Genomic DNA, 23,077 nt, shown 5'->3' with positions numbered 1-23,077 from the left:
AGAAAGTTGCGAGTACGCCGAACAACGACCACGAGTCGTAACCATAATGCTGTCCAGTGGCAGCCGGCAACGAGCTGGCATAACTCGAGCATCCTATACGCCGCGGGCTATACGCTATGTGTATTGTAATGTGTACAGTGCGCGCTGTACGTGCACTGTACACGTGCGGGGATGCCGCGGGTAATAGCTGCACAACGCCGATGTCCGCCTATGAAAAATAAAAATTCACATTGCTTATCGATCCCCACGGTGCCCCTACTGTTCCACTGTATAGGCCGACGCGCGATAACAACGCACACGCACAGGTGCACACGCGCACACCTGCACACTTGTAACAAGTTATGCCCCACGGTGATCGCCAACATTATAGAGCGTGACACTTTCAATCGAGCCGCTTCTTATAACGACCCGAATCGGACCGTGTAACCCTTTTTCCATCTGATCTAGAATATTTTCGTTAGACACTTTTCATTTTTTCCGCGCGACGTTTCGCAAATTTATTAACCCTTCGCACTCGAAGCTATTTCAAAGTGAAACATTTCCTCCGACCTAGAATAATTCCATTCCATATGATTTTTTCTGTGTTAGTATCCGTTTTCACCCTCGTACGCTCCTCAAGAGAATAGTTACATCCCAACAAAAACATCCTGTAAACAGGAGCCAAGTTCCTATGGCCGTAAAAAGTTGTGAGATCAAAGAAAATACGGCCAAGTTCGTTAGCTTAGAAATACCTCTTGCAATACTGAACAAAACGTTTGTAAAAATTAATTTAAAAGAACGCTATTCAATTTTTAAAGAGTTACGTGGAGGGCTAAATTATTCAAACTTGGCCGCTACCCAACACCTTTTAACTCCGTGTAACTCTTTAAAAATTGACGCTTTTTTCAGTATTGCAAGAGGTATTTCTAAGCTAACGAACTTGGCCGTACTTTGTTTGATCTCGCAACTTCTTACGGTCACAGGAACTTGGCTCCTGTTTATGTTATTATGTTTTTGTTGGGATTTCATTAATTTTTGTTGAAATTTCATCAATTATCAAGTAGGTATCAAAAAAAAAATCCTTTTCTAATCTGCAAGACAAAATCCAAATTCAATGTATCGAAGATTAACACTCTGCCGGCGACGCTCACAAGGGAACATATTCAGTCAGATGCGAAAATCCGATTTTGATGAAACATATGGGAGCTTATAGTTCTTTGAAAAATATTTGATACGTGTTTTTTTTATCGGCAACCATCCACTTTGAAGGGGTGAAAACAGCCCTCAAAGTTGTGGGGTTCAAAACCATATTTTTTGAGATATCTCGGAAACCAGAGGTCGAAAAAATTTGAATTTTTTTTCAAATTGTGTGTTTTTCAATGGGAAATGTAGTCGCTCAAGAAAATTTTAACAAACGTTTTCTGTTTAAACAACATATTAAAAATTTGATTTCTTTTGCAGTTTCTCTTAGTTCATTTTAATGTAAACATGGGTGTGTCTTCTTTGCTCCAAAATAGAGGATACATGTTTCAGGATTTCCTTTTTTTTTTGCCATTCAACAATAATTATGCATAATGAAAGATAGTCTTGCACAATGATTTTACAGTATGTGAAAATAGTAAATGGGTGAATTTTTACCCTGAGGATCGTATAAGGGTTAATATGATTTACACCACTTTCATAATAGATATAAATTTGATTTGATTTATAAATCGCGATCTACAAAAAATGGCAAATGGTTAAGATACCGTAGAAATTGATTTGAATCGTAGTATGTATAGTAATTTTTCGTTCGAATTCCAATAACTCGAGACGTTGATTTGTCTCGGCTTCCTTCGGCGAGAGATATCGAGAAGCTAAAATATAAGTCCAGCACCAGAAAGTTCTAGGTTTACTGCGATATGGAATTTATCGTTCCGAAGGCAACGAAAACTAGTTTGCTTCGGCGGTTTCAGTGGTAAATCGGCTTCTCGTTGAACGGCAGCCCCGTTACGAGTCCTTCTGGAGCTCGTACCGAAATCCGAGTAACGCAAATCGCTAATTGCGGTTCTCATTACCTACTTTCGTGTGACTCGGCTCGGAAGCGAGGGCGCTCCCAACATGCGATACCGCTGTAAAAACGAATTAATTAAAGAAAGCAATCTGGACCAGCCGGGTCCACTCCGAAAATTAAGAAACCAACATCCGTAGAACATTTTCAGCCGCGATTCACAGTTTTGATTACGCTATTCAACGTGGTTATCGCTCAATCAATACAGGTGTGTACGTATGGACGACGTGTATCGTGCCGCCTCGCGTCCCATGTAGGCCTTTAGGATTATCAGACTGCGGATTTCTATGCAAAAGAAAATTGTCTCCTCTCAATAAGCGTATCGATAAATCCACAATCGGTTACCGGTATTCGTTAACCCCTAATCAATAAAGTCCCCGATAAAGTCGTCGAATCGTTACAACTTCGAGTACTTTGAAAGGTAATAGAATTTTCAGATAGAACAGTTTACTAGAGAAGGGGAAATCCATAAAGATTAGAATAGAAATGAAGAGAAGCACGAAATCGTTTCTGGAAAATTTCCTCGAAAGAACGGTGTCGAGTGCATGGTAGCAACGGCGGAACGAATAACAGAGTTACTTGTTGGCCGTGTGGCAAAAAAGAGTTTACGCAAATATTTTCCAGATCGAAGAAATCGGTCTGGTGTTTGTTTCCGCAAATATTCCGGTTCCCATCGATTGCTCTTCGCACGCTCTGGCCCGAATCCACGTAAATGCATAAATAAACGCGCAGCACTTCGTATACAAAGAAAAGGGGAAAGTCCGCTTAACGGTTACCCTCCGTTTCAATCTCCTAATTAATGTTGGAACGTTGCAACAACAAACATTTGCAGGTCGAATGATTTTTTCAATCACCAGCATAAACAAGTACGCGAATGGCAACAACGAGAGAGAGAGAAAGAGAGAAAAAGGGCAAGCAAACAAGCAAACAAACAAACAATTGTTTAATTGTGTTCAGCGATTCCGTCCTATTCCCGGCGGAGATGCGCGTTCATTGTCAGTAGTAAATTTTGAGATCGCATTAGTGCCATCGAAAATAGACCGTGAAGTAAACCGAATACCATGCGTGCAGGAATTACGCGCACCTCGTTAAATCCTCCATCAAATCCGTGCGATTCACTTCGACGATAAAATTCGGTTACGTTCCCCACGACGAAACACTCGCTCTACCACACGAGAAACGAAGAATTATCCGGCGATAAACATTGAAAATCGAGAAAACCGACCAAACTTCGGGAACGAACGAGAAAGCTCCGGGAACAATGAAAAATTCAGTGTTTACGCCGAGTTTTGGCGAGTTTACTCCACCGGCGAAATGAGTGTTTCCCTCGAACGGCAACAAATCGAGGGGTATTTGTTGTTGCTCGATTTTTCGGAACGGAAAGAGAAGGGAGAAAACATCGCGACTGGCGCCGCTGCCGAAAAAACAACAAGCACAGCTGATACAATCGCGGAAACAGTCGAATCACAAGGGGATCTCGATCTCTCTCGTTCCGTGTTTTCTGAATGCACGGAAAGTGCAGTCTCTATTCGCCGCTCTTACATTAGTCGTTCAACTCTCGCGCCGATTCGCTTCCGGAAACAAGCCCGCGAGTCTCGCATCGAGACGACCGATCTATGGATCGTTGTACTCGTCTAACAGCCGCCGCCATTGTACGACGAAAATATCCTAAATCGATCGTTTCACTGGGAACGAGTACTGTTCCCGCTAATGACATTAAACAAAATGGATTATTTTAACATCGAGCCTTTTATTAAAACGGCGACACTAAATTTATCGAGACTGTCGAGGAAATGTATTCAATGTATTCAATAATCGGAACATGTAGAATCGGTTATTTGACCGTGGTAGGTTCAGTGTTAAGCTCGAGCAATTATGAGCTCGCCATCACGCTCAATTATTCCAATAGCGATTGAATATATCGATTACTAGAATGTATAGAGTTGCAGAGCCGATTTCAACGATGCAACTCTTCATGACCGATGACCCCAGAGTCACTCGACGCTTATCAACATCGAACGTCACACGTTGAACCAAGTTTTTGTTTACTTCTGGCCAGCTTGATCGCTGGGGAGAATTCGTTCTTCTCCATGACGAGTACGCCCGTCGTTCAACAAAAGATTCCCACCTTCCTATGGCGAGTACAACAGATCGGATAAACATCGAGAGGGTTAATTACACTGTATCGAGTCGCTACTACTGGGTACGACTCGGTACGGTTCGCTCTACTGTTGCCCACAGGTCGTGTCATTTCTGGCGCCTGCTCGAAAATAGCTTCGGCGCATTATACAAAAATGTGCCGTGCGTAATTTGACAAATCCTGCCCGCTAGCCAACAGTTTCCGCGAATGGTTCCATGCATAATAAAGGCGTATCGTTACACAGAGAAGTTACTGAAGAGAAAATCTGACGAAATAACAACAAACAGGTCCGTCGACTGTTGAATACTCCGGAGATATTAAAGAGCCACGCGGCGTTGAGCAGCGTGTTTGCGAAAAGGGGAATCAGAAGAGGACTTACGTTGGTTCGAGGTGGTGATGGGCTGACGGTCCGCTCGGCGAAAATTCAATAACACTGTGGGAGCGAAGGACGAAGAGCGGCGGTCGAAACACGGAGGCGGAACAGAGCGGTGCGGAGCAGAACGGAGCAGACAAGGGAGAAGAGAGATATATGTGGGGGATCGAGTTCAGAGGTGAAACGAACTCGGGTAGTTTCGGCTCGCGAGGCGGCTGCTGACTGGTGACTGTTGGCTGCTGGCTGCTCGAACGCAGGGTGGATGACCGCGTTCCGATGGTTTCGTCGATGGGACGCGGTTGCTCGACGATTCCTCGACGGGTGAACAAGCACGGTAGTGTACACTGTGGATACAGTGTACACACGTCTGCTGGGACGTTATACGGAGCAGTCACAGCAACGAAACGGCATCCTTGCCGACACTTATCCCAGCGGCGATCGGTCGAGACGTGTGTCCGTGTTCGTGGAACGAGCCGGCCGCGGCGGCGGCAGCGGCGGCGGCGGGACCGTGAACACGACCGACGATACTCGCCGCTCGTTTCTCATCGGTCGGCCGACGTATCGCGGCGAGAGAGTCCCGCGGATAACTGAAAAACTGATTAAAGAAACTAGAATAACGAGAAACGAGAACCGAGAAACAAGAAAACGGACCGCGCGTGTACGCGGTCGCCGCTAGACTGGATATGCCCGGGTTGAGAGCGGACCACGCATCCTCTGCCCCGACCAATCGCCGGCCGCGATCCTTCCGACGAAAACCGCCCTTAACCGAACACCGGCAACCCCCTCCACACCGACCGCTTCAAAAGCGCCGCGCATCACCTGTAAACATTCAGAAGCGTTAACGTCGTCGCCTCTGTACGCTTATCTGCAATGTTTTTCATTCGTTAACCCCTTGACGTAACATTTTCTTTACAGTGATTAATACGACAGCGGATCTTTATGCAAAATAAACATTTGCATTTCGACAGAACATTTGACATTCTTCCAATGTTTTCACTCTGTCGAATCACACCTATATATGTACTCGTTTTTGTTATGAATGCATAAAATCCTTTACCCCCAAAAACTCGTAGAGGAGAAATTTATATTCTTCGTATGGCTACGTTTATGTTAATGCTTAAATAGTGATTATAAACGAATCAAATCTTATTTCGTCTAAAAAGAAACGCGTAACATTCACATTTGGTAGACTTTGTTCAAATCTTCGAGGCAAGGGGTTAAGTGGATCGATCAAGTGCTCGCCGCGCGGTACTACCCGGCATTTATCCTAATCATTATATTGATTAGTATAAGGGCCGATACTCCAAAAAGAAACGATTGATTTCCACATAACGATCCCCCTAAGCGCGTGAAAATGAATATTATACATTTACATATATGTATACTTACTGAGTTGTTGCATTCTTTCTGTTATAGTCATTGTTGACGCAAAATATTGGATGTATGTAATTGCGAATGTAAACACTTTTACAATTCACACACGAACAACTATATTTTGTTTTCTATTTCAAAGAACGCGATTTTAGATTACAAGATCTATAAGTCTCTTCAGGTACAGAATTTACGATTAGTCGGATTAGTACACGAATAAATATAAACATGATATAAACACGGACATGATCCCATAAAAATTTTACGGCAGAGACATCTAAACGAGGAACTAGGTATTAACTGTTTAAACAATTATAACCTAACCCTTACGGCTCAGTTGATGTTAATTATTGTTCGTAAGTTCGTACTGGTTCGTACCATCTGTCTCGATTGTACGATTTTTTATTCAAGAAATACAAATCGTTTCCAATATGTTCGTATCGGTCTCAGTACCGATGTAGATGCTGCGAATCATCATTGTCTTGAAGCGCCAAAGATTGTGAACACTTGCGAATTTAGAAGGTTATGACAGAAATGGATCTCTCGCTACTGAGAAGTAAATTTCGTGGGTCTATGCTGGGTGCCCTAGTCGGCGATTGTTTAGGTAACCCGTACGAAAGTGAGAAACTATTGACAAATGGCATGAAATTAGTTTTACAACGATCCCTCGATAAATTGGAGGGACCACCGTTCAAAGGTGAATTTCTTATTTGTACGCTAGTTTCCTCGTGTTCTTATTGACAGTGTAGATACAGAGTATTTTTTTAAATTCCGTAGCTCCTGTCATGCAGTTTACAGATGACTCTGCGATGACTTACTCCATGGCCAAATCTTTAGCGGAGAAAAAGGAACTGAACACGCTCGACTTGGCGAAAAGATTTGTCAAACGTTATTATGAAGAATCTAATCGAGGCTATGGTTCTGGTGTTGTAACAGTACGATACGATGATACTATTCGAATACAATATCCACATTCGAGCACACAAAACTTACATTTTCGTTACTTACATGTACTTTTAATGCTACAAGGTATTTCACAAATTACGTGGTAACAAGTTTGCGGATATTGTGAAGCCAGCAAAGGACCAATTTAATGGTCAAGGCTCATATGGAAATGGTGGAGCTATGAGAGTTGCACCTATCGCCTTATTTTGTTATAAGGATTACAATAGCCTAGTAGACACCGTTACAAAAGCAACCCAAATAACTCATACTCATACGGAAGCGATAAATGGTGCTATTTTACAAGTACCTATATTACGTTTTGTTATATTATCTTTATCATTTTATTCTGTATTATTTATCTTATTATCGCTTTACAGGCAGCAGCGGTTCACCAAAGTCTGCTGTTAGATCCTAGGGAACAACTGAATGTCAAAAGTTTTGTTGACAACTTAATCGAGAAAGTGGATGAATTAGAGGCAGATGAAGACGAGTATGTTCTAAAAACATATTGAAACTCGTTCCGCTGTTCTAAAAATATAGTTGCCATTATAATCAATGAATTTTTGCTTTTTATAGTTTGGGTCTATCGGAACCAGAACCTTATACGACACAATTAAATGTATTAAAAGATTTAATTTCGGAAGAGGGTGAAGGGCCGCATGATGAAAAAGTGGTTCTCAAGTTAGGAACTAATATTTCAGCTCTATATTCAGTGCCAACTGCTATATTTTGTTTCTTAAAAGCACAGAAACCAATTGGTGGCATACAAACAGAAAATCCTTTCAGACGAGCCATACAATATGCTGTAAATATACTGCTTGTTACATCTTAATGTAGAAAATGTAATAATTCATATTAAAATTGGTTTTTATGCTTAGATTACTTTGGGTGGCGATACGGATACTATTGGCAGCATGACCGGTGCAATTGCTGGGGCATTTTATGGAGAAGAAGAAATCAATTCAAACCTTCTGCGACATTGCGAAGACGCCGAAAAATTTAGGAAGCTAGCTGATGAGTTATTCGACGTAGCAACAGCAGAATAAGAATAGGCTTTCTTTTGTACAACAACACAATAATAATGATCATGTATATTGTATATCAACGTAATTCTATGGCATTAAAGTAATTCTAATAAAAACTATTACTTTCTACTCAGAATGGAACAATTGCATTTCTATCTTATTAAATACAAATACAAACCTGTCATATCAGTTATTCGTATTATCATTAATTTGTGTATTTATCAAATAAACGTGTATTTTTAGTCTTCGGTGTCTTTTAATCTGATAAAAAAAAGTGACACTTCTATCAGCTGATACGATTCAACATGGCCGCTTGGAAAACACGTTTTCTATCTACAAACAGAAAGACGCCTCTGAGCAATTAATGTTTCCTATTAAATAGAAAATAATTAAGGTAGAAAATAGCAAATTTTTTCGTAGAACCTTATTTGTTAAAATGGCTTGCAACGAGAAAGTGTTAGAAGGATTTATTTGTCCAATATGTATGACAGAATTTAAAGCTCCAACACAGTTAACTAAACATTTCGAAGATTTTCATAATGACGACCCAGAAATCTTGAAATCGCTTAAAGGTAAGTGTTTTTACTGTCGTCTATATAACAAAATATTAAATTCACATTTTTATTTTCGAACTCGAATATTTGAGATCAATCGATAAATTTCTTTTTAGATCTTTTTGGCAAAGCTAAAAAGAAGATTTTAAAACAAGATGAAATACCAGAATCGTTCGCAGCTGCTGTACCAAATAGTAGACAACGTAGTCCAGAACTGAATTGGGGACCCCAAGAAATAGGTATAAATGAATGTATTATAGTCTTGTTTCTTGTATTTGTTTTGTAAATCAATTTTATACGATGTACAATTATATACGACTTTAGGTGAGATCAAATCACACACAGTGTATTTTAAAGAAATAAGAAATGCAAGACTGGAACGATACTCTACGGAAACAAATAAGCTTCTCATAAGGCTAGATAAATTATTAAATAATTTACCAGCTGATCCCGTTGACAGAAAAGGTATATTTTGATTGCAAAATATACTAAAACGATAGACTAATATAACTCTGTTAATGTAGCTCATGAACGCACAATCGTGCCATGGATAGACGAGAAAGATGTAAAGCTGTGCCCAAATTGTGCAAAGAGTTTTCACATTGCTAGAAGAAAACATCACTGTAGACTTTGCGGAGCTGTCATGTGCCACAATTGTACAGTGTTTCTATCTTTGCACGATGCAAGTAAGTCTTGCGAGACTGGCGTATAATAACAATTTAGTCTTAAGATGAAATAATTCTATTAATTATTAAATTCAAGGAAAAATGACCAGTCCTGTATCTGTCCAAGATGATTCTGCACTGTCTCCTACTTCCGAAAGACCAATTTCAGAACGTTTAGTACGTACAGGTAAAGGTCTTACAAAGTTGGCTAGATCACCCTCCAGTGGTAGTTTGAACAGCGTTCTGTCGTTAGTCAATGATTCGGCAGTTGGCGAACAACATTTCAGAATTTGCATGCACTGTGCAAATTTACTTGATGCAAGAGAAATACAGAAAGCGAAACACTTTGACAAACCGATTCTGTGTCAGTTTTATGAAAAGATGAAGGCTTACATGGAAGAAGCATCCCAAAATATAAAAATGTATACTAAAATGTGGGAATCTCTTAGGTACTTATATTATATTATATTTTATTATAATGTATCAAGACAAATTCAACAACCTACAATACCTTAATCTTCGTATGAACTTTATACGAATTTATGTGTATGTATCAAGAAACTGATTTTTCAGTGAAGGAGAATCTACGTATAATCTAGAAGATGCACAGGCTCTGAGAGTTAAGATCGCAAGACTAGGTGAAAATATAGACTTAATCAGCAAACGGATCTCTGTGCTAGGCACAAAATGCGTGGAAAATCCTCCACAAGAACAAGAGCTCAGATTGCATCAGATGGTTAGAGTATCTGCAATGATATTTTTGAAAGAGGTATTATTGACTGTACAAGCTTTGCCGAGTGAAGAGAGATACACAGAGTTGCAAGAAGAACGTCAGAAACAATTGGAAGCGAGAATAGCTCATGAAAGACAACTGGAAGAAGAACAGCGAGAGAAGTCGAGAGAGATACGTAAAAGAGAAATGTGGAATAATGAAATTCGACCATCCCCAAAAGAAAATCAGGTATTATATATGTATATATGAAAAGAAAAACGATATGAAAACCAAAGTAGTTGTTTCAAGGAATGATATTGTTTGCGCAGCCAGTAGTGGAGTGGAACCAAGCACAAGGCTGGGGACCTTCTACTGTTGCACCTAAGATGCCTTCGTCTATGGATCCTATAATCGAACAAATGAGTAATCTCCGAGCTTACATTAAACAAGCTAGGGATGATTGCAGGTACGATGAAGTCGCCACGTTAGAAAACAATCTTAGAGAACTTCAAAGTCTCTACTTTACTATGAATCAGAGTAATAATAGCGACGGATAGACGCACTCTTGCAACTGCATTTATAGGTAACGCTATACAACTATACATCAAATTTAATAAGACTTAATAAATGTTTCTAATATATCCAATGTTTCATGCATCTATTCCATGCGTTGCTGTGCAATGCAATGTATATGTTGTGGGTTTCTTTATATCGATAAATATAATTCTATCACAACATTCAGATATTTCATAGTATGTATATTTACTATATTATATATGTACATATCGATGCTTAAGAAAGTATATAATTTTTAACACGAAATTTATATGGAGATTTATATATATATATATATATATATCACAGTGCTTATGAAATATTTATAGTTGTTGCATTTCACTACTTTATAAAAAATTATATCAATTATATTAATCGTTGTATTCTAAAACTGTGATAGGTAATTCTTGCGTATTCAACACATTTTGTACTGTATTCTCCTCATTAAAATTAATACTGTCTGGATTAGTTTTACAATCTCTACCAAGTTGAACGATGCACTGAGGCAATTCTGCAGTTACTAGTTCGTTTCGATCGAAATCAAGATTGGGAAGGCTCGACGAATTGTTTGTAGGATTAACTTGTAAATTATCGCCAGATGCGATTATACTATTGTTCAAGACTAGTGGAAGTTCATCCGACTGCAGTTCCTTAATGCCATTTAATGTCATCTGTTTTATATTTAGTCCAAATTCCGTTAGAAGTACAGGTAATTCACAAGATGGTAATTCTTGATCCTTAAAATCACGTCTCTGCGAATTACTGTCGTTTACTCCATTTTTCTGTTGATTTCCAACGTTTTCCAAACACTTCTCATTATGTTTCTCTTTCGTAGAAATTAGTTTCGTCGACTGCATGTTTCTTTGCAATGAATTATCGTTCTCTGCATCGTCGATCGCTTTAGGATTAGCTGTTTTATTGTCATTAATGTCAGAAGGTAATTTAAGTATTAGAGATTCGCTGGAGTACGTATTTTGTGACTCCACGTTCTCTTCTAACAATTTCTTTATTTCTTCATCCATATCTACGGGAGCTGCTGGTCCACATTCTGGTCGTTTCGGAAACTCCTCTGCTAACAAGAAGTTTTACATTGTACTAAAAATAAATTATACTGTATATTAGTTCATAATACCTTTTAATATGGTGCCTGCTACATAATCAGCAGCTCTAAATAATTCTGCTTTCGCTAAAAGTTTTAATAGAATGCGCAATGTTGGCCTTTTTCTGCCCATTGTTCCCCATTCCGATAAAAATATTTCTGCTGCGTTTCTTCCTTGTTCGCGTGCAGATTGTTCGATCATGCTACAGAAATTTACATAGTATGAAGACAATATTTAATACCCTTCTACATATAGTGTTACAGTTAGCAAATTACCAGAAATGTTCGGAATTAAATTTAGGAAAATCACAATGTTCTGTTTTTGGTACAATAGCCATTAACTTTTTCCATGAATCGGATATGCTAAGCATTTGTCCGAGTGTATATAATTCTGCAGGCCTTAATTTCCTTAATTCTGTATCCAAAAAGACAGTGCTTTCCAACATTGTGATATTTTGACTGAACTCAGCTGAACTTCACAATACCCTCTCACAATCAGTCAAGGTTTCAGCATATAACCTACAATGTTCTATTCGTTTTATATTGTTTTATAACCACATTATTCAATGGCCTTATACAATAATTCGTACTTTAAATAAATATTAAATATATATGTTACAAAAGTTACATATACATATGTAGAATCTTTTTATGTAAAAAATCGTAACAGGAAAAGTGCAGGAAAAGGGTTTCTAACCTATTTATATACCTTTTTGTAATAAATTTGTGTTTAATAATTTCCAATATCTAATAATATTTTCAATGTGTAGATAAATTTCGTTCACAATTGTTCCCAATTGTTCAATGTTATGTTTCACAAGATAACGTATCATATATGATTTTGTTAGGAGATTACAAAATTACAATATACTCTATACTCTATCCAGCATCTGAATCATTCAGATTTTCTGATTCATCCATTGCAATCAAATTGAGTCTCATACTCGCTTCTGTCATCTTTTACACAATTATAATTTTACAATATTCATCAAGTTTGTGTATTTAATTATGGTGAGGGATTAGAAATTTGAAATGTTGATAACATACATATTTAGTTTGTTTCATTTACATGTATTGTGCAAAATGTATATAAAAATTACAGTAAAAATGATATATTTACCATATAAAAACGTATATTTCGATGTGATTTAGTAAAATATAGTAACAAAAATGGCAAGCACACAAAATATCACAGGCTTGGTGAAAAAGTGCAGTATCCCAGATAGCACGCCAGCTCGATTTTGGCCGGGTCCCTGGGCGCGCATGCCACCTGCAGGGGCTCAAGCCCAGGGCCTGCAGGCCGGGCCGGTATTTGGCCCATTTGCAAAATTGCAAGGATGCGGGATTCGCGTTCTCATTTTGTGATAATACAAACACGGGGTTTTGTCAGTAGTCAAAAACGCCAGATAAAAGATCAATCTAGGCAAATCGCCCTCAAAAGTGTTATTTTTTTACTTTAACGACTTCTGCCACATTCATGCGACCCGCCTTGTGTTCTGTATACTGGCATCGGCCTAATTGGCCACATTAGTGTGACCGTGCTATCCTCTCAAAAACAGGCTGAATCCCGGCCCGGCCTGCAGGCCCTGGGCTCGAGTTTCTGCAGGTGATATGCGGCACATTGGTGCGCACAGGGGCCCGTCCAAAATCGAGCTGCCTGGGCCTCGAGCAGCTCCAAGCGTTGTGTTTGCCCGTAATCTGTAGGTCAGGGGTTCTGCAAGCTGGGTCAGGTGGTAGGCTGTGCCAGGCTGTGCTGACTGGGATATTAAACTAGTCTAAAATAAAACAATTTTTCATTTTAATACCAATTCGATTAATCTAGAAGATTATGGCAGAAGCGATCAAGAGGATAATACAAACCATCATCTCACAACCTGTCGGATACATCTTTTGCGTTTTCTTTGCTATTAGCAATTCGAGAGCCAAATTGAAAAGCTCTTTTAGGAAAAGTAGCCGTATTTTGGAAACCCAGTTTGTATGCTAGTAGACGCAATAATAATTTATCTCCTAATCCTGAGGGCATTTTATCCGTAGGATAACATCTAGGAGAATTTACAGATTTTGATTCGATTATTATAATTAATTCCTTCGACTAACTTTTTCAACCTGAACTTACCTTTCCCATGGTTTTAGTTGTTGAACGTAGTCGACTACATTCTCATCTAAATATGGTAGCCTAGATTGTTTCCCGTGATCCGATACAATACGATCGTCGCGACCCAAATTTCTTTCAGAAATTCTAGCCAACTCTATACTTAATTCCTCTGCTAACGCATTCCAACCTTTGTGTTTCAATATTGTTCTGTGTCTCATGTATCCACCGAACAATTCATCCGCGCCCATGCCTAGCAGAAGCACCCTACACGGTGATTCGTAAATACGATTGCTCGTAGAAAGTATACCTGTTGCACGACTCGCAAACCATACAGCACAGCCTAAACTTTCATCCAGTATTGTACAAAGTGGATACAGTAAATGACAAATTCTCGACGAACGATATTTTTGTAACTCTGCTTGCGTGATATTCACCTGAAACAATGATACATAGTCGTGTAATTTTCCATAAGGCTTACAAAGTCTTAAAAACCATATAAAAAATCTGTGAATACTGTACTTCTACGAAATTCCACTTTCTATTCGGACAAATGTTTAAAAGCTCTAAAAACGTTTGTTTGCCAGTTTTCCTATCGGGAACATCGTACTGGTCATGTACAATTTGTTTCTCGTTATATACACTAGAGTTTGTAGACGTTTTAACTGATTTTTCGAATGCAACATTTATCAGATCTATACACTCGTTTTGCGGTACATATGTATTAGCGATTAGCGCTAAAATAGCAGAGTCTAAGCCTCCAGAGAAAAGTACACCGATTTTCGCATGATCGCACGTAACAGTTTCTCCGTGTAAAACTAATTTGATACAAGTTTTACAAAGTTTCGGCTGCTTCTTTATTCGAACGTCTACAGCTTTGTGAAGAAGCTGCGACAAATGAGTTACTCTTTCGTGTATATCTTTGTTTTCTAATAAATATTCTAAAGTTTTGTAAGATTGTTCAAAGTGGAAACTATTCTCGAAGCACTCCAAATCTTTGATGCTAGGATGTAAGTGTATATTGGTTGTCGTATCAGAGTCAATTATAGTCTCCTTTATATCGATGTCTACGTTTAAATGTGTTTCTAATGCTTCGATAACATCTGTGAATCTTAAGTCCGGCTCTCTCCATGGATAACATGCCAGATTTACCCTCGAACTGGACAAGTTCATCATAAATAGACCGATCGCAGGAACTTCCACAATGCCTTTAATCTGCTTATTAGCGACAGACATTAAAGTTAAACTATTTTCATCAGTATTCGATTTCAAAAGCAAGCTGTGACGTCCTATTATATCTCTACCAAAGTATAAGCAGTTGTTAGATTTTTGAAAATATATAAAACTATATGGTCCGTGTATTTCTTGAAATACAGACATTACATTCGTAGAAGATTGCAGAGAATGCAATATTGCATCTGTGTCGCATATATTGTCTTGTGCCTTAAATTAGAAATACAATTATTATTATTAATTAGATAGTTTGTGTTGCAACAATGATATAAGATATTTACCAATGTTCCAGAGAATACATCTCCATTCCATAGAAGAATATTACCAAAAGAATCTACAACAGGTTGTACATTTAAGTTAGAGCCTTGCATCCATAATACAGAGGCAGCAAAATGACCGCACCAGTCTTCGTTTAAATGCTCTATCCTTTCGGCAACATTATCAGGGCCACGAGCAACTATTAAATCCTTGCACCTGTTCCACTAGCAAAATATTGTAACTTTAGCAGTTAGTTTATGGAAGTTTAACTTCAACGCTTCAACCACTAGAAGCCCATTAACTTTTAATTACTCGCGTGCAGTACTTACAATCTCAAAACATTAAATTTAGTGTTTCAAGCATAAACAAAGGTGCCGTTTACACTAGTTAATATCTATTTTGCATAGAAATAAAGTTCCATGTAAACAGTTATGTAGAAAATGAAGTGCGAGTAACTGAAGGTTAATATAATTTTCAACGACACACACACACAATGCTAAATACTACATATTTCATTCATCTTTCAAATAATAATCCCAGGAGAGGTTATTAGATTACGTTTCACGAGATACATTGTACATTTGGACACAATTAAGGATTTCTCAATAAATCGCGGGTAAGTAAAGTAATATTACCTCGTGAGGAACTTGTGGATTATTTTTGTAGTTATGTGAAACATGACAAAATATACCGCACATTGTTAACCGGTATAAACATGACCTTAATCTACAAATATTTTTAAACAGAGAATAGCGAATCCTCGTAATATCTATTTGCTAAAACAAAACAGATAAATATATTTTAGTCATTGATTATGTTCAATCATTTCGGTTTTTATACTGCAAATGAATTTAATCTTTTCAATGAAGCATAGGTATTCATACATATTTCGTTCTCCTCAGTTCTCCTCAGTTCTCCTCCACCTTCATCCACCTTGCAACTTGCAACTATATATTTACATAGCAACGAGCAACCGTGTCACGTGTGTCGTGTGTCGTGTGTATATATAGCGGCCCCTACACGGTGAATCAGGAAATGACAGTCTGATTGAACAGTCAGACCACAGACCAAGTCAGACCAAGTCAGACTTGGTATTCTGGTATACAGAGTGATACAGAGTAAAATACATAACATATACAATCAGATAGCTGATACAAAATATATATATACATATATATATATATGTATATATATATTCATTTGGACATTGTACCTATATATATAATCTACGAAGTATTTTTCTCTGTAAAACATTTTTCATTTGCCATTCGATCCATTCGATCCTCGAACAACCAGACTGAAGCAAACAGATTAGTTTGACAAAATACTATTAACTCTGACAGTTTATCAAACTACATTGCAATATGATTAATACTGGGTAAGTGATATATGTATCAACTAAGCGTAAAATATGTAAATTGGTAAAAAAAACCGAGTAAATTGTAAAATATTTTATGGAAATTTTTGCTGTGTCATTATCTGTTTACGAATCGTTATAGAAGAAAAAAATAGAAGTTTTTACATTAATTACAAAGAACACGAATTAAATAAAAATTGATATATTTCTCTTTAATAATTTTAATAAATTAAAAATAATATGCAACAGTAAATCAAATGCTAATTTTTATACTTGTCATACATTTAAAAAATCTGCAATTTAACAATTGTAACACTTTGAAAATAATATTGTTGTATTCTTTAATGTTTGTAATGGCTTTATTAGTTTGCATTTCATGTACTTTTATAGAGTATAGTTTATTACAGGAAACTTGCTGGTCGCACAATCTTTATTACCGGAGCATCGAGAGGTATTGGGAAGAGTATCGCTTTGAAAGCTGCGAAAGATGGAGCAAATATTGTTATCGCTGCCAAGACTGCCGAACCTCATCCTAAATTGCCAGGCACAATATACACAGCTGCCGCAGAAAGTAATTATTTTAGTTGTTATAATAGGATGACAAACTTGAAGTATTACACTATTCTATCACGATACATTCTCATAGAAAAATGACATTGTGTTTTAGTTGAAGAAGCAGGTGGAAAAGCATTGCCATGCATTGTAGACGTAAGAGATGAAGCGCAAGTACTTTCTGCGGTACAGAACGCATTTAATAAATTTGGTGGCATTGATGTAGTTATTAATAATGCAAGTGCAATTTCTTTAACAGGCACATTATCCACAGATATGAAAAAGTATGATCTTATGAACAACATTAATGCCAGAGGAACATTTCTAGTGTAATTATAAGACATTTACTGAAAATATTATCAAGCAGAGAATATATTTAAGATATCTGTTTAATATTTTCGTTTGTAGATCCAAAGTTTGTTTGCCATATTTGATGAAGAGCAAAAATCCACATATTGTAAATATATCTCCACCATTGAGTATGAAGCCAATATGGTTTAAAAATCATGTTGCATATACTATGGCTAAGTATGGTATGTCAATGTGTGTTCTCGGTATGGCAGAAGAGTTTGCAGAACACGGTATCGCCGTGAATGCAGTGTGGCCAAAAACTGGTACATTTTTTGCTCCCTCTGTTTCTTATTTTTCTAATAGTTTTATAACTTAATAAATGAAAACTTCTTATTTTTATGTCAGCTATTCATACCGCTGCAATTGAAATGTTAAGCGGTCCTGATGCAAATGCTTATAGTCGCAAACCTGAAATAATGGGAGATGCTGTTTATGCGTTAATTTGTAAAGACAGTAGATCCATCACTGGACAGTATCTGATCGACGAAGAGATATTAAAAAGTGAAGGGATCACTGATTTTACTAGTTATGCGTGTAATCCAGGTATATTTATTGGTCGTGGATACTCGCGAATATCGTTCTTCCTATTTCTATTCAATTAGAAATTCCTATAAAATCATTGTTTTGTTTTTCCAGCGAACAAAGATAATTTAATGTTAGATTTCTTTTTGGAAGATAATTTGGCAGGATTGAGCCTGCAAAGTCAAATGGAGAAAAATCGTGCTGTTAAAAACACTGCCAGCGAACAGAGCAGCAATAATCCAAATTCAAAGATTGAAAAGATATTTGCTGCTATCAAAACCAATTTAAATAGCGATCTCGTGACTAGCACGTCAGCCATATATCAGTTTAATCTTAAAGGTAAACAATCGCTTTTTGTAGGCAAATTTTAAGAAAGTGGAAAATTCTGTGGAATTTTATATTCCAGCATTTTTTTGGAACTTTTTAGAACAATGTTCGATGTTACAGGTGACGAGGCAGGAACATGGCACTTGGACCTTAAAACTGGTAATGGTTCAACAGGAAAAGGGGAACCAAATCAACCACCAGATGCAACATTAACTATGGACTCGCAGAACTTTTTTGCGATGTTCTCTGGTATGTAATTTTCCTGGAATTCCACGTTAACACTTTACCTATCTTGGCGATGACTTAATAATCTTCTAAAACGTTTAGGGAAATTAAGCCCAGCATCGGCATTTATGATGGGCAAATTAAAAATCCAAGGCAACCTTCAAAAAGCAATGAAACTGGAAAAATTAATGCAAAATCTGAAGTCTAAACTTTGAAAATGAAGAACGTAATGCTCATTCTGTTTTTTTTTTTTGTAATAATTGAACGTTACATGCGGAATGTTTATACGACTATTAGGATTAAGCATGATAAATATTTTTATATATTGTAATATATTTTGTATCTGCTGGAAAAGCTAATCCATGTTCATAACCATCAATTTGTATAAATTTCGTTGTTAATATATTTTTTATACAGTTATGTACATTGCTACATATTTAAATAATACTTTTCCTGTGGAATATATGAAGATGCGAAACATATTTTGTCACTAAAGCTTTAGCTTGTTCGTAAGTGCCGAAAAAGATAAAACCTCCTAAAGTAATCCACATCACTCGAGGACCAACACCAGCATAGAGTCTGTAAAATTGTTAATATGCTTACTTTTGTGTACGCTATAGAGATCAAAATTACTAATGATACATCTTACCCGTTTAGACCTCTCTCTTTATAGACATCTTGCAAGATATACAACATTTTTAGATGCGAAGACTTTGTACTTTCGTGGGCAAGCATTATTCTTGTTTTTATAACATCTAGTGGTGTAGTAACGGTTGCAGAAATACCACCTAATCATTTTGATATGCTCAATTATAGAAATACGTGTATTAGGAAAAATCTCATTAATACATAATTAGTCAAACATTAAACCTGCGACTGCTCCGCATACAGCGCTCTCGACTGGAAGAATATCTCTACCTATACTTGAACTGTACACTTTCTTAAAAGATTCCCATAATGGAAATTGTATTAAGCTGAAAGGCATATCTCTGAAAACTGTACTCCAGTATCCACGGTACAATAATCGGAGACTTAAACAATCGTTATTTAATACTAAAGCCTGCTTCCTCTGCTTTACAACTTCTATGGGTACCCGTATCACACATGCTACCTTCATTTCAAATATACAGATATTAATACTAGTTTGTAATTTATTTACGGTAGTTTTAGCAGTAATAATACATATTTCCAAGAAATATTACCATCTCTGACAAAGATGCTGCACCCATATGAACCAAGCTATGATATTCTTCAGGAACTTTACATTGTGCTACGCTTTTAATAGCCTCGTAAGTTACAAAAAATAAAGATGCTAAAATATCATAGAGAATAAAATCGAATTTAGATAATTCCTAACACACCGATTGCGAGAATATATCGTGTGATAATTAGACAGCGGATCTTTATTTTCTACCTGAATTACAACAAACCCGAGTGAAATTGAAACTTATTTTAGGTGGAAAATAACATGACTTGTTTCATATTACACCTACTCATTTTTGTCATGAATCTATAAAGTCCGCTGTCTAGTAATTATCTATAACTACCAGTTGGTGCTGAACCAATCACTACAGGTAAGATCCCTTTATAAAGACCAGAAAATCCTCCTGCTCTTTTGAATCCTTGTTTGGCTTGTAATCGTGTTTTCAATGTGTCTAGTGGATATAACGCCACGTCGACAGATGTACCAGCTAATCCTCCAGCCTATTAACAAACGTAACGATGAATAAAAATGATAGTTTTCTCAGAATCGCTAGATCTCTAAAATAAAAAGTATTATTTGAACTCCTCGAGACATTGCACTGATACTATGGTATCAACTTCCACAAGTACAATTACATATTCAAACAAAACACGCCCTACTTACTATTAACGATGTAACGAAAATTAATTTCGTATTTAACGTGTTTGACTGCTCCTCGTGTGTTGTCATTTGAAATGAATGTTTTATAAATCAGTCGAATTACTTGAAGCACTGTTTGAAGTATGAAAGTGGCATGTATTTACTTTATATTTAATACACGTGTGACGTGAACTTTCTAACCAAAGATTACAACATAATTCGCTATTGAATATCAACACAATTTTTTCGTACAAAATTAACATTAGAATATTTTATTAGCATTATTAATAACAAATTAATATTATTTTATCACAGCGTGTTCATTGGTAATATTCATATCTATGAAATATTGTTCTACATAAAATAAATAATTACTAAAATTTATATATTTATGTAGTTAGTTAATTATTATAACTATTATATGTAATATAAACTATTCTTTAAATTTACTGGAACTGCTACCAAGAATCAAAATTACTTATTTTCTCACAATCTGCGATTTCATCTTTTTCAAATTTTGATCGACATTTGTTTACCGTTTTCACTCAATGTAAAGCGGACCCTACACGGTCAATCAGGAATGACAGTCTGATTGAACAGTCAGACTGTCAATCCTTACTTCAATCACGAAGGAATATTTCCAAATATCTGGAAATCCGTCAGTCCATTTCATCAGTCCGTCAGTATTAATCTTTCACGATCAATCCGAATGTCAATCTTCGACGTGACTGTAATTCCGATTGACCGTGTAGGGTCCGCTTCTGATTACATTCGAAATATTCTCAGTTAGATATAGTTATATAGTTATATAGTTCAATGATTATAATAATTGTCTGTTTCACCTAAATCGATAATTAATTAGGCGCCTGGAGTGGGCTGAATAGATAACAGTTCCTATCTTATTAATTAACGATAAAATTAACAAAATTTCATATAAATTTGCGTATAAAATGATTTAGACTATAAATAGAGTTGATTTATCGTCTAAATGAATAAATAGTGTTGGAATCTGAAGTATCACGAGAAGTATGTGATTTAGCAGATTGGAAATTGGGTATACGGAAACCGTCAAACATTTTACTTGTCGATGATAAATTAGTCCCACCGGTTGAAGTGTGCCTGTAAGTTCATCATATAAACATAACAACAATCAATCTACACATTCTTATTCATATTCATGCGAATATGTTCTTGGCGATCATTGTTAAACTTCGTACCCTGGTTTAAATCTTTTATTCATAGAGTTTACTGGTGTGGACGTGTCACTTATACTGTTCATTGTTCTATTATGTATTTCCATAGACATCAGTTTCTTGCGCAGTTCTACATTTTCCATCTTAGCCTTGTTGTATTTATCCTTAAAATATTTTGTACTTTGGCTAAGAGTGTAGTAATGGGCTTTCAATGATTCGTATTTCTTATCCTTAAATTCAACCATTCGATTAGTCATACTAATGTGCGGACATATCTATGGAAATTGTAGAAACTAACCAATTCCAGGAAACGTTGCATTACAATTTTCATTTGATAATCTTGGAAACCAAAAATTGTGTTCAGCGATTCCAGTCCTTCCTTAATTGGTGTAAAAAAGTTTTGCACTCTGGATAGGGAAGGTTCTTGTAATTCTACAGAAAAGCTGTCCACATTTTGGCATTGAGGACACTGTTTCTCTGCTGCATTTGGAAACATTATAATTTGTAGACATGATGTAGGAATGTTTATGTATTAATACATGGTGTCCCATTTAACTTGGACATTTAATTTCATCCCATAATAATCAAGGTCAGGACAAAGCTAATAACCTTCAATATCATGACCTTTATATGACCTTGAGTACCAATTGTAAGTATAAAATTCGAGTAATTACATTTCAAAGTAAGTTTTATTAATCAATTATATAGTCACTACTATTTTCTACAGTTGTCTCCGAACATTTTACAACCTGATTTCTTTTTTCGTAGAAGTTACATGTTTATTTTCGAAAAAGGTCACGAGGGAATTGGATACGAATTTGGGTATGACCTTGAGTATGAATTTTCTATAAAGTGATTATATTTATTTTGGGGAGTCAAGGTGTTTTGACCTTGGCTATTACTATATTATAAATAGTTTTAATGTTGAGTAACATCTTCAATGAATTATAGTATTTTATTTATTCTCATTTCTCTTACCCGCTTGAATACACTGCTGACAGTATATGTGACCGCATTGTGTTAAACAAAACGGTTGTTTTCCTCTGTTAACTGTGGCGTAACACTTGTTACAAATGTATGTCTCCATGATAATTGCAAATTAAAAATATTTCTGTGATTGTAGAATCTTCGAAAATTCTTGTCTTTTACGAAAGCAACAATATGGCGGTAGAGAACTTTGAAATAGCGGAAGCGCGTCAATTGTGTTCTTTTTTTGATAAATAGCTAAATATTTAACCGCGGCATCGTGGCTCTTTAAATATCAAAGTATGTATTAGAATTTAAAAAAAAGATTACACCTGGACAAATTACAATTGCCGGCATTCGAATATGGACAAATAATTGATTCGCGTCATCTTGCGACGATTCGATAAAACCGTTAGGGGCTTTCCGCGCTTCGAAAGTGCAACCGGAAATGAAAAGAATTTAGCCATACCGATTCGAAACCTTCGTAAATATGTACGTATTTACATAAATATGTATATATACTTATGTAGGAGTGCTTAGGAGACAGAAAAAAAGGTTTAGTATTCTCATAATAATATTATTAACAGATCGTTATTCAAATTACTATGGACAATTTGATAGAAATCCCCCCGTTATTCAACGGACAGATCAGAACATGATTAATTCTAAAACTGGTGCGATATTTGCAAT

At 36.5% G+C, this 23,077-nt stretch overlaps 8 protein-coding genes across 15 annotated transcripts in view; 3 read left to right on the top strand and 5 right to left on the bottom strand.

The window, feature by feature from the left end:
- Positions 1 to 5,283, bottom strand: part of LOC143215886 (A-type potassium channel modulatory protein KCNIP1) — a 43,388-nt gene extending 38,105 nt beyond the window's left edge. Inside the window, exon 1 of the mRNA XM_076438480.1 lies at positions 4,549 to 5,283. The gene's annotated coding sequence lies outside the window, so the exon portion shown is untranslated. The remainder of the gene's footprint in view (positions 1 to 4,548) is intronic.
- A 940-nt stretch (positions 5,284 to 6,223) lies between these two features.
- LOC143215881 (ADP-ribosylhydrolase ARH3) lies at positions 6,224 to 8,046 on the top strand. Of its 2 annotated transcripts, XM_076438470.1 has the most exons (7): positions 6,224 to 6,269; positions 6,364 to 6,610; positions 6,691 to 6,848; positions 6,943 to 7,161; positions 7,236 to 7,348; positions 7,435 to 7,663; positions 7,737 to 8,046. In XM_076438470.1, the coding sequence occupies exons 2-7, from the start codon at positions 6,439 to 6,441 to the stop codon at positions 7,902 to 7,904; spliced, it is 1,059 nt and encodes a 352-aa protein (XP_076294585.1). In that variant the 5' UTR covers positions 6,224 to 6,269; positions 6,364 to 6,438; the 3' UTR covers positions 7,905 to 8,046. The 2 variants fall into 2 exon arrangements, with proteins under 2 accessions (XP_076294585.1, XP_076294584.1); XM_076438469.1 differs by having other exon boundaries at positions 6,225 to 6,610.
- Positions 8,047 to 8,169: 123 nt separating this feature from the next.
- Positions 8,170 to 15,680, top strand: Rbsn-5 (Rabenosyn-5). Of its 3 annotated transcripts, none has more exons than XM_076438467.1 (8): positions 8,170 to 8,455; positions 8,554 to 8,676; positions 8,762 to 8,902; positions 8,962 to 9,123; positions 9,200 to 9,551; positions 9,676 to 10,063; positions 10,144 to 10,280; positions 15,086 to 15,680. In XM_076438467.1, exons 1-8 carry the CDS (start codon positions 8,320 to 8,322, stop codon positions 15,105 to 15,107), a joined length of 1,461 nt encoding a protein of 486 aa, XP_076294582.1. In that variant the 5' UTR covers positions 8,170 to 8,319; the 3' UTR covers positions 15,108 to 15,680. The 3 variants fall into 3 exon arrangements, with proteins under 3 accessions (XP_076294582.1, XP_076294581.1, XP_076294580.1); XM_076438466.1 differs by having other exon boundaries at positions 10,144 to 10,397; XM_076438465.1 differs by having other exon boundaries at positions 10,144 to 15,680.
- Tub (interleukin 1 receptor associated kinase 4 tube) lies at positions 10,552 to 11,914 on the bottom strand. Of its 2 annotated transcripts, none has more exons than XM_076438471.1 (3): positions 11,745 to 11,914; positions 11,502 to 11,671; positions 10,552 to 11,441 (listed from the first exon to the last, which is right to left on the bottom strand). In XM_076438471.1, the coding sequence occupies exons 1-3, from the start codon at positions 11,912 to 11,914 to the stop codon at positions 10,741 to 10,743; spliced, it is 1,041 nt and encodes a 346-aa protein (XP_076294586.1). In that variant the 3' UTR covers positions 10,552 to 10,740. The 2 variants fall into 2 exon arrangements, with proteins under 2 accessions (XP_076294586.1, XP_076294587.1); XM_076438472.1 differs by having other exon boundaries at positions 10,552 to 11,438.
- LOC143215878 (asparagine synthetase domain-containing protein 1) lies at positions 12,935 to 16,087 on the bottom strand. The gene is made up of 7 exons (XM_076438463.1): positions 15,936 to 16,087; positions 15,687 to 15,827; positions 15,075 to 15,275; positions 14,083 to 15,003; positions 13,585 to 13,997; positions 13,329 to 13,510; positions 12,935 to 13,243 (listed from the first exon to the last, which is right to left on the bottom strand). The coding sequence occupies exons 2-6, from the start codon at positions 15,747 to 15,749 to the stop codon at positions 13,336 to 13,338; spliced, it is 1,773 nt and encodes a 590-aa protein (XP_076294578.1). The 5' UTR covers positions 15,750 to 15,827; positions 15,936 to 16,087; the 3' UTR covers positions 12,935 to 13,243; positions 13,329 to 13,335.
- Positions 16,088 to 16,204: 117 nt separating this feature from the next.
- Hsdl2 (Hydroxysteroid dehydrogenase like 2) lies at positions 16,205 to 18,809 on the top strand. The gene is made up of 8 exons (XM_076438468.1): positions 16,205 to 16,429; positions 16,816 to 16,979; positions 17,076 to 17,289; positions 17,369 to 17,574; positions 17,657 to 17,854; positions 17,948 to 18,172; positions 18,281 to 18,409; positions 18,488 to 18,809. The coding sequence occupies exons 1-8, from the start codon at positions 16,416 to 16,418 to the stop codon at positions 18,598 to 18,600; spliced, it is 1,263 nt and encodes a 420-aa protein (XP_076294583.1). The 5' UTR covers positions 16,205 to 16,415; the 3' UTR covers positions 18,601 to 18,809.
- LOC143215883 (S-adenosylmethionine mitochondrial carrier protein homolog) lies at positions 18,765 to 20,978 on the bottom strand. Of its 4 annotated transcripts, none has more exons than XM_076438477.1 (7): positions 20,848 to 20,978; positions 20,253 to 20,360; positions 19,933 to 20,089; positions 19,588 to 19,697; positions 19,256 to 19,496; positions 19,035 to 19,173; positions 18,765 to 18,964 (listed from the first exon to the last, which is right to left on the bottom strand). In XM_076438477.1, the coding sequence occupies exons 2-7, from the start codon at positions 20,316 to 20,318 to the stop codon at positions 18,823 to 18,825; spliced, it is 855 nt and encodes a 284-aa protein (XP_076294592.1). In that variant the 5' UTR covers positions 20,319 to 20,360; positions 20,848 to 20,978; the 3' UTR covers positions 18,765 to 18,822. The 4 variants fall into 4 exon arrangements, with proteins under 4 accessions (XP_076294592.1, XP_076294589.1, XP_076294591.1 ...); XM_076438474.1 differs by having other exon boundaries at positions 20,765 to 20,904; XM_076438476.1 differs by having other exon boundaries at positions 20,719 to 20,851.
- Positions 20,312 to 23,006, bottom strand: LOC143215885 (uncharacterized). The gene is made up of 4 exons (XM_076438479.1): positions 22,400 to 23,006; positions 21,720 to 21,901; positions 21,446 to 21,651; positions 20,312 to 21,347 (listed from the first exon to the last, which is right to left on the bottom strand). The coding sequence occupies exons 1-4, from the start codon at positions 22,506 to 22,508 to the stop codon at positions 21,206 to 21,208; spliced, it is 639 nt and encodes a 212-aa protein (XP_076294594.1). The 5' UTR covers positions 22,509 to 23,006; the 3' UTR covers positions 20,312 to 21,205.
- Between the last annotated feature and the right edge of the window lie 71 nt (positions 23,007 to 23,077).

This window comes from Lasioglossum baleicum, chromosome 14, assembly GCF_051020765.1.
Source record: "Lasioglossum baleicum chromosome 14, iyLasBale1, whole genome shotgun sequence".
Lineage (NCBI taxonomy): Eukaryota > Metazoa > Arthropoda > Insecta > Hymenoptera > Halictidae > Lasioglossum > Lasioglossum baleicum.
Note: the sequence above shows the minus strand (reverse complement) of the source record. Positions and strands in the feature narration are given on the sequence as shown.